Genomic DNA, 12,500 nt, shown 5'->3' with positions numbered 1-12,500 from the left:
ACGAAACCCGTCAAACGCCGACGATCGAAACGCGATGAATTTCCTCCTTCGACCTTTCGGGTTTCTCAGGTTTACCCCTGAACGGTTTCACGTACTCTTGAACTCTCTCTTCAAAGTGCTTTTCAACTTTCCCTCACGGTACTTGTTCGCTATCGGTCTCGTGGTCATATTTAGCCTTAGATGGAGTTTACCACCCACTTAGGGCTGCACTCTCAAGCAACCCGACTCTGAGGAGAGATCCTCCCGAAATTGACGGCGGTCGCTACGGGCCTGGCACCCTCTATGGGCTGTGGCCCCGTTCAAGAAGGACTTGGACGCGCCGTACGACTCCGGGATAAACGGATCCTCCCTAACACCACATTTCCCGGCGGTTAACCCGCGGGATTCGGTGCTGGGCTTATCCCTGTTCGCTCGCAGCTACTGAGGGAATCCTAGTTAGTTTCTTTTCCTCCGCTTAGTAATATGCTTAAATTCAGCGGGTAGTCTCACCTGCTCTGAGGTCGATAAAATAATTTTTCAGTTTATTCAACAGCAACGAGTCGACGTACGTAGTCTCGTCCGTCGTTATTTCGAGAGAGAACTACCGAAACGGACAAAAAAGTTCTCGACGTCCTGTAATAATGTGTGTGCGTGTGTACGTACGCTGCTCGACACGATCAGACGTCGTCTTCGATTCATCAAAGATTCTCGGACACGACGATCGTGCGTAACGAGAGCATACACACACACACTACAAGCGTGAACCTGTATATTGCCGTGGCAGCCGCTTTCCCAACAACGGAGACTCGATACGATTTCGTTGTGTACAAACTACGTAACGTTTCTCTCATCTTGCGATGAGAAAAAACGATTCGTCGCTTTCGCACTTTAAGATGCCGCGTCTTTGTCGTCGTCGGCGTCGTCGTCGTCGTCAACGTGTATTTATTTTTGTTACCAAGTGTCATCGCCGCGAAGGCGATAAAATACTTAGATAACGATTATAATAACGAGACGACTCGATAGACGACAAACAACAACAACAACAACACGTCAATCATCCAACACGCTCCGACGTTTTTACAAAATATCAATTTTGAAAAACCGAGCAGTCTTTGAAATTGATACGACCCTCAGCCAGGAGTGGTCCAGGAACAGTATCCGAGGACCGCAATGTGCGTTCGAAATGTCGATGTTCATGTGTCCTGCAGTTCACAAGTTGACGCGCAATTAGCTGCGTTCTTCATCGACCCACGAGCCAAGTGATTCACCGTTCAGGGTAATCTTTTATTTAGACGTACTCAAAAAAAATAATTTCAAGAGTTCGACGTCTCGATTCGGCAAGCGTTGAGATTATACCAATGCAACAACGTACATAAATATATATATACTTGTTAAAAAAAATAAAAAAAGAGAAGCGCTCGACGATTTCGTATTCGTACGGCACCACATATTCAGACGAGGCATCGTGTACCGAAATCGCGCACGACTCAATTTTTATATTCGTCGTGTAGAGGACGCGCGTAGTATTTCATTTACCATGCGTTCTAACTGACACGGCCGGGCGAATATCTTTCACAACCATCGGAAATCTCGTTGTGTAATCCGGTAACGTAAAAATTCGTACGAAACGAAACTTTCACGTTTCGACCGCGATTAAACATAATTTCCTACGGAGCGGTTTTTTAACAGTCACACACTCCTAGGTACCCGGCGAAGGCGGCGTCGTCGGCATCATCGTCATCGACGGCGAAATGTATCGTCGTATATCGCGTTCGCGTTCGACAAAAGAGCGTACGCTTCACAACACGATCGACGAACAACATTAGCGCCATAATCGACGACAACGACGCGGCAACACAACAATACGCACAACGTCATATATTATAATTCTCGGTAAAGAAAATTACACGCCTAATTGAAAAACCTCTAAGACGAATTTGTATAGTTCGAGAAGAGGACTACTACTAATCGAAAGGATGATGACGACAGACAACAACGTCGTCGTCGTCGTCGTCAATTTCACCGTCATTCGAAAACGTAGTCCACCGTCGCTCATTTTCTTTTCTATCGAAACGAAAACATAAAGCGACAAATTAGTTCGAATATCGTAGAAGGAAAAAGGAGAGATTTAACTCTTTTCTCGCTTCGCGATATATATATTTGATCAGACATGTCGTATATAGACAATATCACTGTAATGATCCTTCCGCAGGTTCACCTACGGAAACCTTGTTACGACTTTTACTTCCTCTAAATGATCAAGTTTGGTCATCTTTCCGAAACATCGAAGACGCCGAAACGCCATCGCGCTCAGTCCGAAGACCTCACTAAATCATTCAATCGGTAGTAGCGACGGGCGGTGTGTACAAAGGGCAGGGACGTAATCAACGCGAGCTTATGACTCGCGCTTACTGGGAATTCCTCGTTCATGGGGAACAATTGCAAGCCCCAATCCCTAGCACGAAGGAGGTTCAACGGGTTACCCGGGCCGCTCGGCCAGGGAGGACACGCTGATTCCTTCAGTGTAGCGCGCGTGCGGCCCAGAACATCTAAGGGCATCACAGACCTGTTATTGCTCAATCTCGTGCGGCTAGACGCCGCCTGTCCCTCTAAGAAGAATTGTTTATACGCCGACAGTAAAAACCGCGCACGATAAAGGCCGAAGCCCCATCGGCGGGCCTTTAGGATGTCGGAAAACGCCTAGTTAGTAGGCCAGAGTCTCGTTCGTTATCGGAATTAACCAGACAAATCGCTCCACCAACTAAGAACGGCCATGCACCACCACCCACCGAATCAAGAAAGAGCTCTCAATCTGTCAATCCTTCCGGTGTCCGGGCCTGGTGAGGTTTCCCGTGTTGAGTCAAATTAAGCCGCAGGCTCCACTCCTGGTGGTGCCCTTCCGTCAATTCCTTTAAGTTTCAGCTTTGCAACCATACTTCCCCGGAACCCAAAAGCTTTGGTTTCCCGGAAGCTGCCCGCCGAGTCATCGGAGGAACGTCGGCGGATCGCTAGCTGGCATCGTTTATGGTTAGAACTAGGGCGGTATCTGATCGCCTTCGAACCTCTAACTTTCGTTCTTGATCAATGAAAGCGTTTTTGGCAAATGCTTTCGCTTCTGTCCGTCTTGCGACGATCCAAGAATTTCACCTCTAACGTCGCAATACGAATGCCCCCATCCGTTCCTATTAATCATTACCTCGGGGTTCCGAAAACCAACAAAATAGAACCGAGGTCCTATTCCATTATTCCATGCACACAGTATTCAGGCGAAGTTTTAGCCTGCTTTAAGCACTCTAATTTGTTCAAAGTAAACGTGCCGGCCCACCTCGACACTCAATGAAGAGCACCGCGGCGGGATTGAGTTGGGCCGCCCTTGCGAGCTAAGCCCACCGGCAGGACGTCCCGCGGCACACCAGTTAACACCGCGGACGATGAACCGAAGGCGCGGGACACAGATTCGACTACGAGCTTTTTAACCGCAACAACTTTAATATACGCTATTGGAGCTGGAATTACCGCGGCTGCTGGCACCAGACTTGCCCTCCAATTGATCCTCGTTAAAGGGTTTAGAGTGTACTCATTCCGATTACGGGGCCTCGGATGAGTCCCGTATCGTTATTTTTCGTCACTACCTCCCCGTGCCGGGAGTGGGTAATTTGCGCGCCTGCTGCCTTCCTTGGATGTGGTAGCCGTTTCTCAGGCTCCCTCTCCGGAATCGAACCCTGATTCCCCGTTACCCGTTACAACCATGGTAGGCGCAGAACCTACCATCGACAGTTGATAAGGCAGACATTTGAAAGATGCGTCGCCGGTGCGAGACCGTGCGATCAGCATAAAGTTATTCAGAGTCACCAAGGTGTACGATGACGAGCGAACCCGCCACCGATTGGTTTTGATCTAATAAAAGCGCTCCTTCCGTCTCCGGTCGGAACTCTGTTTGCATGTATTAGCTCTAGAATTACCACAGTTATCCAAGTAAATGTGGGTACGATCTAAGGAACCATAACTGATTTAATGAGCCTTTCGCGGTTTCACCTTAATTTGGCTTGTACTGAGACATGCATGGCTTAATCTTTGAGACAAGCATATGACTACTGGCAGGATCAACCAGGGAGCTGACGTTCTATCGTAGAACTAGTTCAGTCTCCATAATATTAAAATAATAATAAATACGGAAACAGATCTATATTCTCTTTTCGTGCGTGTTGTGTGTGCGTTATACGAAATATAAATTTTCGAAACGCCACGCTCAACGAAAAAGTTGTTATATATCTCTATGTGTCTCTGCATTATTTCATTCAAATAAAACCGGACCGACAACAAATCGAACTATAACATTGCTCAAGAAGAAATATTACAACACACGCTCGTCGTACTCGACCTGATGATAATGTTACACAAACCACCGGCGTACACGTACGTATGGTAATTTTTCGAAATACAATATATAATAGACGATATATACGTCGACCGGCACAAAACTTCGAACATTCTCTCGACCCTTCGCTAGATTGAAAGCGACTCGGTGTTCTCGAAAGATTCGTTCCGAAATTATATTTATTCTCGCTCGGACAGAGGAGAGCTGTCGCATATTTTGTGTAATAACAAAATTTTTGTTATTTTTTGGTTGATCGCATAGGGACCGCTTACGTAGAAACGCTCGCTAAATCCGCGATCTCGCAGTGTCTGACGGTTTCGGTTGGGTAGAAGCAGAAGATATACTACTACGAACTATCCACACCACCGTGGGCGAAGCCCGCACTCGACACGATATCGAATTAATGTTATTATTCAGCAGAAAAACGAATATCGTGTGATTTGGTTATCGGTGACCACGGTACCGACAGCGCTCGAGCAAGCGTCTGCCGATACTATAGAGGAAGCGTTTTCGATCCGTTTCGAAACGTACCTATCCCCCTATAGCGGCGTTTCGAGCACATCGCCCGTTTTCCGTTAACGCTGACGGGACCCTACGCGACTTTCGGTTTTTTCCACTTTTCGTATAGTCCTAGTCAATATAATTTATATCCGTCGATATGATATTGTATCAGACATGAATACGCATATCGATCGATATATTAAAATATTATAGGATAACGTTCTGACAACAGGACGTCTCGATTACAATGTTTATCGGAAAGTGTAGTGAAAATTTGTGTAAGGCCCATACCGCTTTCTCGCCGTTACAACATATAAGTTGAGACGGTGAGACGATACTTGAATTAATGGGAGCAAACAGAATTTCGGAAGCGTGATAAAAAATTTTCAAAGAGAAATTTTGGCGAAAATTTCACTATACTTTCCGATATTTTCACCACACTTTCCGTTATTTTCACCACACTTTCCGTTCATGATTATTTTCGCCAAAATTTCCGTCTGAAATTTTTTCTTCACGCTTCCGAAATTCTGCTCGCACCAGAAGGCAGAGGTAAACTTTCATTACACTTTCCGTTATATTTATGTTTTCACTACACTTTCCGATACTTTTATATTTTCACCACACTTTCCGTTCACGATTATTTTCGCCAAAGTTTCCATCTGCAATATTTTCTTCACGCTTCCGAAATTCTGCTCGCTCCCAGAAGGCAGAGGTAAACTTTCATTACACTTTCCGTTATATTTATGTTTTCACTACACTTTCCGATACTTTTATATTTTCACCACACTTTCCGTTCATGATTTATTTTCGCCAAAATTTCCATCTGAAATGTTTTCTTCACGCTTCCGAAATTCTGCTGCTCCAGAAGGCAGAGGTAAACTTTCATTACACTTTCCGTTATATTTATGTTTTCACTACACTTTCCGTTATCTTTTATATTTTCACACACTTTCCGTTCATGATTATTTTCGCCAAAACTTCCATCTGAAATATTTTCTTCACGCTTCCGAAATTCTGCTGCTCCCAGAAGGCAGAGGTAAACTTTCATTACACTTTCCGTTATATTTATGTTTCACTACACTTTCCGATACTTTTATATTTCACCACACTTTCCGTTCACGATTATTTTCGCCAAAGTTTCCATCTGAAATATTTTCTTCACGCTTCCGAAATTCTGCTCGCTCCCAGAAGGCAGAGGTAAAACTTTCATTACACTTTCCGTTATATTTATGTTTTCACTACACTTTCCGTTATCTTTTATATTTTCACTACACTTTCCGTTTCTTTTATATTTTCACCACACTTTCCGTTCGGGTTATTTTCGCCAAAGTTTTCCATTCAATATTTTCTTCACGCTTCCGAAATTCTGCTCGCTCCGGAAGGCAGAAGTAAACGTTCATTACACTTTCCGGTATATTTATGTTTTCACTACACTTTCCGCTACTTTTAAATTTTCACTACACTTTCCGTTTTCTTTTATATTTTCACTACACTTTCCGTTCGGGTTATTTCGCCAAAATTTCCATTTCAAATTTTTATTTCACGCTTCCGATATTCTGCTTGTTCGCGGAAGGCAGAGGTAAACGTTCACTACACTTTCCGTTATCTTTTATATTTTCACTACACTTTCCGTTATCTTTTATATTTTCACTACACTTTCCGTTCGGGTTATTTCGCCAAAATTTCCAATTCAAATTTTTATTTCACGCTTCCGATATTCTGCTTGCTACCGGAGGGCAGAGGTCGATTAAGTTTGACGATAGTCGTGTCACTAAGTGTTCTGGCGATGTTCTAAATTTACTGTAGTCTCTGGAGATACCCTACATTTTGTTTTATAAAAGAGAAGACATTAGTAGATCAAGATGTTCACATGATGTGGTGCTTGCTGCTGCTGCAGGTTTTTCCGGGTTTTCCTGCAGCTGAAAAAGCAAATGCGCCACTGGAATCATCAATGAAGTCGCCCCTCCGGAGCGTCAATTAAATTTTGTTGTTTCATAATTTCATGATTTGTATTACTTTCTTGACCTGAGACTTACTTCAAAAATATAAAAAATACACACGAATTCATTTCATAAGCTTTTGTGGTTCTGAAAAGAACCTTTTTTTTATGGAAACGGTAAGGACAATACAGGGGGAGGCATTAAATTCAACCGCCAAATCCGTACAAGGTTCGACCTTGCCTTTTCAGGGCGTATACAACATCCATGGCTGTGACGGTTTTGCGTTTCGCATGTTCGGTATATGTTACGGCATCTCTGATAACATTTTCGAGAAATACTTTGAGTACTCCACGAGTTTCTTCGTATATCAAACCCGAAATACGTTTAACACCACCTCGACGGGCTAATCTTCTAATGGCAGGTTTCGTTATTCCTTGGATATTATCACGCAATACTTTACGATGACGTTTCGCTCCTCCTTTTCCTAAACCTTTACCTCCCTTGCCACGACCAGTCATTTCGAATGTTAAGAATAAATTATATACTGCACGATACGAATGAAATACTGTTAGTGATACTAACGACAGACTTCGACTAAAGTTCTACACCGAACTCGGTCGGGTTTTGTTAAATTTCATGACTCCGCCCACAACTGGAAATCGGACCAATGGCGTCTCGTCTAGATGGTATATAATAGTTGGCGTGTATAAGCCGACTCAGTTCATATGTTGTCCGTCTATCGTTCGGTATACATTTCGTTCGTTACAATTCGCAATAGGTTTTGAAAATGGCTCGTACCAAGCAGACCGCTCGTAAATCGACTGGAGGTAAAGCTCCGAGAAAACAATTAGCTACTAAAGCAGCTCGCAAAAGTGCACCGGCTACGGGAGGTGTTAAAAAACCTCATCGTTACAGACCCGGTACTGTTGCTCTCCGAGAAATTCGACGTTATCAGAAGAGTACTGAATTGTTGATTAGGAAATTACCCTTTCAACGTTTAGTTCGAGAAATCGCTCAAGATTTCAAAACCGATTTACGATTCCAAAGTTCAGCCGTCATGGCTTTGCAAGAAGCTAGCGAGGCGTATTTGGTAGGACTCTTCGAAGATACGAATTTGTGCGCCATTCACGCCAAGCGCGTTACCATTATGCCCAAAGACATTCAGTTAGCAAGGAGAATACGCGGAGAACGAGCTTAATTTCATATATATATATCCCAATATATATTGAAAATATATACAAAAAAAAGGTTCTTTTCAGAACCACAAAATGCAATTGATGAAAGAATTCGTTTATCGATAGATATGAATGAATGAATGAATGAATGTATGATATTTTCAATAACTCGCATCACGTAAATATTAAATCACGGGTGTTTGCAGAACATGTTCAGTATGATCCAAATATGGATTATAATACTGAAATTTTTTACTTTCCGAAACGAATCTTTCGAAAAGATCATTTTTAGAAACGGCTGAGATAAATAACGAAAAACAAGCGATCACTGAATGAAAGATCGCTCATAACATCACCATCTTTTCGTAAATTTCCTCTGATTCATATTTTTGAATACCTGGCATAAATCTCGAGTGACTTTTTGTAATATACCCTATACCAAAAATGAATCGTTCTCGAGATATTCGATCGTTTATACAGAAAAAGTAGGTATTATTCGGTTCTCGAGCCATTTCCCTATAAAATTGAAAACAAGTCTCATAGAATACATAAGCTATTATTGATTCATCAAAATATTACATTCCGTCGTCTTGTAGGAGGAGTAACATTTCCAAAATGATGAACGAGGTATTAGGAGTCGATGAGTAATTCTGAAGATATAAAAATCAGTGATTTCTCAAATGGAACACCCTTAGTTTGGAAATCTCGAAATGATTTTGACTCATTTTCCTGAAACGATCCCAATATCAGAAAATAAGTCAACTGTTCACAAGACATATTTCAATGAAATAGAAAGACAGAGCAATATTTTTTAATTTTTACTCTTTTACGAAATTATTCGATTCATATCAATTCGATAGTCGGCGGCGGCGGCGGAAGAAATATTATTTATCTATTTTTTTTCTGTTTATAGGGATAGGCTAGGTAGGTAGTTCTGACTATTTATTTATATATTTGTTGGACAGTTGAATTATATACGAATTCTTGTAAAAAAAATTGTGGCCCTGAAAAGGGCCATTTGTTTTCTTAGACTTCGTCGCCGGAGAGAGAAGTCAACTGATAGAAGAATTTACTTCTTCTTTTTTGGAGAGGCAGCTTTTTTGGCTTTCGGAGAAGATGCCGATGCAGGGGTCGCTTTCGCGGTTTTCGGTTTGGGTGCTTTCGGCTTTTTTGTTGGTCCTTTGTTAGTTTTCTTTGCTTTCGAAGGAGACTTGGTTTTACTAGCAGAAGTCGCGGACGAAACCTTAGAAGCGACGGTCTTTTTATCCTCGGCAGTTACCTTTTTAGGCTTGGCTGCGGCAGCCGCTTTCTTTTCCGGAGAGGCTTTCTTACCTTTCGGTGATGCAGCAGCCTTCTTGCCGGTTTTAGCTTTTTCACCAGCTACGCGTTTAACGGGAGTTTTTTTGGCCTTCGCACCGGCCGTACCGGACGTTTTCTTTTCGGTAGCCGACGGTTTTGCCGAACCAGAAGATGCCGATGCCAATTTGAACGACCCCGATGCACCTTTTCCTTTAGTTTGTACTAATGATCCGGAAGCAACCGCAGATTTAAGATATTTCTTGATGAAAGGTGCCACTTTTTCTGCGTCAGCCTTATAATTCGCCGCAATATTTTTTTTATGGCTTGTAAAGAGGAACCACCCCGTTCCTTCAATCCTTTAATAGCGTTATTAACCATTTCCGACGTAGGTGGGTGAGAAGGTTTACTTCTTGGATTTTTAACTTTCTTTTCTTTCTTCGCAGTAGACTGTGCCTGCGGCGACGAAGATGAATTAGCCGAAGCCGAAGAATTCTGATTTTCTATGTCTGCCATAGTAAAAAAACAACTGACAATATATTCTCGGAAGATAGATGCTACACTCGTTAGGCGTCTAGAGAGAATGATGTAGTCCTCTGGTGTTCCGTTTGTTTAAATATTCTGGGTCGAAGCACAGGCGGACGGGAGACTGAACGCTCGACATTCTCGTTAGACACGATATTGACGGCTTCCATTCTGCTGTCGAAATGTTCGCATCAACTTCTTTACGAAATCAATGCCGGTTTCCTATTTAGACTTCGACTAGCACAATAACGTGGATAGATTCTACGTATTCCGAAAATATTTTCTGATAAGAAAAAGCTAATATTAAACCTCGACAACTCACAGTAAATTACAATGAAATATGAAGTATTGATGATTTTGACGTAACTCCAGACAATTCCTTTCCGAAAATACTCGTAATCGATGATCTGGAAGGAACCTTCGAATAAATATCATAGGCGCGACTGTCTATAGAAACATGATACATTAGCCGATAATACTCGATAAATACACGAGTGAATAGGGGCATCGAAGAGACCTCGTGTCTACCTTCATACACGACTATAACCAAGAACCGACGCTTCTAATAGCATCAACATTTTCAAAAATTATCCCTATAAAAGTGTTCGATGAAAACGGCATTCGAATAATAACGAACGTTATTAATGTTATATTCGATAAGATATAATCATCGTAATATACTTTCAATAAAAAGGTCGATACTACAACACGAACGAACGAACGAACGAACGACGATACTGTGAGCTCTATCTATAACGGAGTAATACACACCCACCCCACCCGAAATATATAAATCGTCAATGTTATAGTCGAAATCAGAAATGCTAATCATAAACGTTTTTAGACAACATATTAGCACGTAAATAAAAAACACGTTAAAAAATAACATAAGTAATAGAGTACATGACTAGTATAACAGTAACGAACGTTAACTTTTTAGGTTGATAGGTAGGTAAGCACCATCTAAATATAGGTGGCAAAATTATTTATTATCATCGCGCGTTTCACGAAAGGAGGTAACAATGTACTGATAACAAGGCAACCCAACCGAGTGAGACCTAGCGCCCTAGCAAAAATAAATTATCATTCAGCGTCGAAACGATATTGTAAGAATTCTTTCATAAATATTTTGTGGTTCTGAAAAGAACCGTTTTTTTTTAAGAATGTATATCGTAGACCGGAATAAGTAAATTATTTCGAACTGGTATATTTCGTAACTGCTTTGGTGCCTTCGCTGACGGCGTGCTTCGCCAATTCACCAGGAAGTAACAGACGTACTGCAGTCTGAATTTCTCTGCTCGTAATAGTCGATCGCTTGTTATAATGAGCAAGACGGGAGGCTTCCGCTGCGATACGCTCAAATATATCATTTACGAAACTGTTCATGATGCTCATCGCTTTACTGGATATTCGGTATCGGGATGGACTTGTTTCAATACTTTGTAGATATAAATTGCGTAACTTTCCTTCCTCCTCCTCTTCTTTTTCTTATCGGTCTTCGATATATTCTTTTGGGCCTTTCCGGCCTTCTTCGCAGCCTTTCCACTAGCTTTGGGTGGCATTCTGAAAATTTAATTTCGTCAATATCAAACAAACAAGTACTATCGTGCAGGTTTGCTTTCGACTCAATGTAAAAGACGCCACTCTGTCGTCACTATTTCAGATAGTAACTGGAACTCTAGTAGGCTCCGCCCACCGGAAAGTTGAGCGTTCGAGAACGCCCATTGGTCGGTAGGACGGTATTAATACAGGTCGATTCTATATAGAAATCATTGTATAGAAAGCTACTGTTAGAGCAACATCGAATAATTCTCAGTGAATTCTTTAAATTTATCCGATATATAATACTAATCTACGATTCGACATGTCTGGACGTGGAAAAGGAGGTAAAGTTAAGGGAAAGGCAAAGTCCCGTTCCAGTCGGGCTGGACTCCAATTCCCAGTAGGACGTATTCATCGACTCCTTCGTAAGGGAAATTATGCCGAACGAGTTGGTGCCGGCGCCCCGGTTTACTTAGCCGCAGTAATGGAATATTTGGCAGCTGAAGTCTTGGAATTGGCCGGTAATGCGGCTCGCGATAACAAAAAAACCCGTATCATTCCTAGACATTTACAGCTGGCCATTCGAAACGACGAAGAACTCAATAAATTGTTATCAGGAGTAACCATTGCTCAAGGTGGTGTTTTGCCCAATATTCAGGCGGTTTTGTTACCGAAAAAAACCGAAAAGAAGGCATAAGTACACATTTCCTGAGAGAGGAAAGCGACAAATAAAATATCGGCCCTTATCAGGGCCACAACGATTTTCTCTAATGAATTCGACAATTGCATATATTTTTTTTTATTTTCTTGTCATCGCTTTTCGATACAATTGTTGACGCAGCACGATATGCGATTGTTTCTTTCTTGCTTGCGCATATTTACGTATACATGTATACATGATTAATAATATTATTATTGTTCAACTTCTTATTTTCGTGCCGAAACAAGTGATTTCTATTTGCTGAAATCAAATATCAGAATGTCTGTACGTTTATTCGTGATGAAAATAAAATGTATGCAGTAATATCAGATTTAGGTATACAAATGAATAAACATAACAATATCCATAGAAATATTATACATTCTTGTTCGTGGAATTACAATATAGACAATCATGAGTAAATTGGAATGAATAAATGAAAAAAATTATACCTAATTAAATTA

The 12,500-nt window shown here is 41.6% G+C and overlaps 4 protein-coding genes, 3 non-coding genes and 1 pseudogene across 7 annotated transcripts in view; 2 read left to right on the top strand and 6 right to left on the bottom strand.

Moving 5' to 3' along the window:
• The window catches only part of LOC141484327 (large subunit ribosomal RNA), a 4,029-nt gene extending 3,526 nt beyond the window's left edge, over positions 1-503 (bottom strand). Inside the window, exon 1 of the ribosomal RNA XR_012466582.1 lies at positions 1-503. This exon is cut by the window's left edge and continues 3,526 nt beyond it. This is a non-coding gene — a ribosomal RNA (large subunit ribosomal RNA).
• Positions 504-1,103: 600 nt separating this feature from the next.
• LOC141484328 (5.8S ribosomal RNA) lies at positions 1,104-1,258 on the bottom strand. Its single transcript, XR_012466583.1, has one exon. It is a non-coding gene; the product is annotated as a 5.8S ribosomal RNA (ribosomal RNA).
• Positions 1,259-2,174: 916 nt separating this feature from the next.
• On the bottom strand, positions 2,175-4,093 carry LOC141484322 (small subunit ribosomal RNA). The gene has a single exon (XR_012466577.1). It is a non-coding gene; the product is annotated as a small subunit ribosomal RNA (ribosomal RNA).
• Positions 4,094-6,935: 2,842 nt separating this feature from the next.
• Positions 6,936-7,343, bottom strand: LOC141484305 (histone H4). Its single transcript, XM_074179383.1, has one exon. The coding sequence runs from the start codon at positions 7,314-7,316 to the stop codon at positions 7,005-7,007; it is 312 nt and encodes a 103-aa protein (XP_074035484.1). The 5' UTR covers positions 7,317-7,343; the 3' UTR covers positions 6,936-7,004.
• A 202-nt stretch (positions 7,344-7,545) lies between these two features.
• On the top strand, positions 7,546-8,071 carry LOC141484306 (histone H3). The gene has a single exon (XM_074179385.1). The coding sequence runs from the start codon at positions 7,586-7,588 to the stop codon at positions 7,994-7,996; it is 411 nt and encodes a 136-aa protein (XP_074035486.1). The 5' UTR covers positions 7,546-7,585; the 3' UTR covers positions 7,997-8,071.
• Positions 8,072-9,042: 971 nt separating this feature from the next.
• Positions 9,043-9,785, bottom strand: LOC141484307 (uncharacterized; annotated as a pseudogene).
• Positions 9,786-11,345: 1,560 nt separating this feature from the next.
• On the top strand, positions 11,346-12,171 carry LOC141484309 (histone H2A). Its single transcript, XM_074179387.1, has one exon. The coding sequence runs from the start codon at positions 11,659-11,661 to the stop codon at positions 12,031-12,033; it is 375 nt and encodes a 124-aa protein (XP_074035488.1). The 5' UTR covers positions 11,346-11,658; the 3' UTR covers positions 12,034-12,171.
• A 247-nt stretch (positions 12,172-12,418) lies between these two features.
• Positions 12,419-12,500, bottom strand: part of LOC141484310 (histone H4) — a 1,119-nt gene continuing 1,037 nt past the window's right edge. The window contains exon 1 of the mRNA XM_074179388.1: positions 12,419-12,500. This exon is cut by the window's right edge and continues 1,037 nt beyond it. The gene's annotated coding sequence lies outside the window, so the exon portion shown is untranslated.

This window comes from Leptinotarsa decemlineata, unplaced genomic scaffold (assembly GCF_025532065.1).
Source record: "Leptinotarsa decemlineata unplaced genomic scaffold, Ldec_3_MD MMD2_tig00005483, whole genome shotgun sequence".
Taxonomy (NCBI): domain Eukaryota; kingdom Metazoa; phylum Arthropoda; class Insecta; order Coleoptera; family Chrysomelidae; genus Leptinotarsa; species Leptinotarsa decemlineata.
Note: the sequence above shows the minus strand (reverse complement) of the source record. Positions and strands in the feature narration are given on the sequence as shown.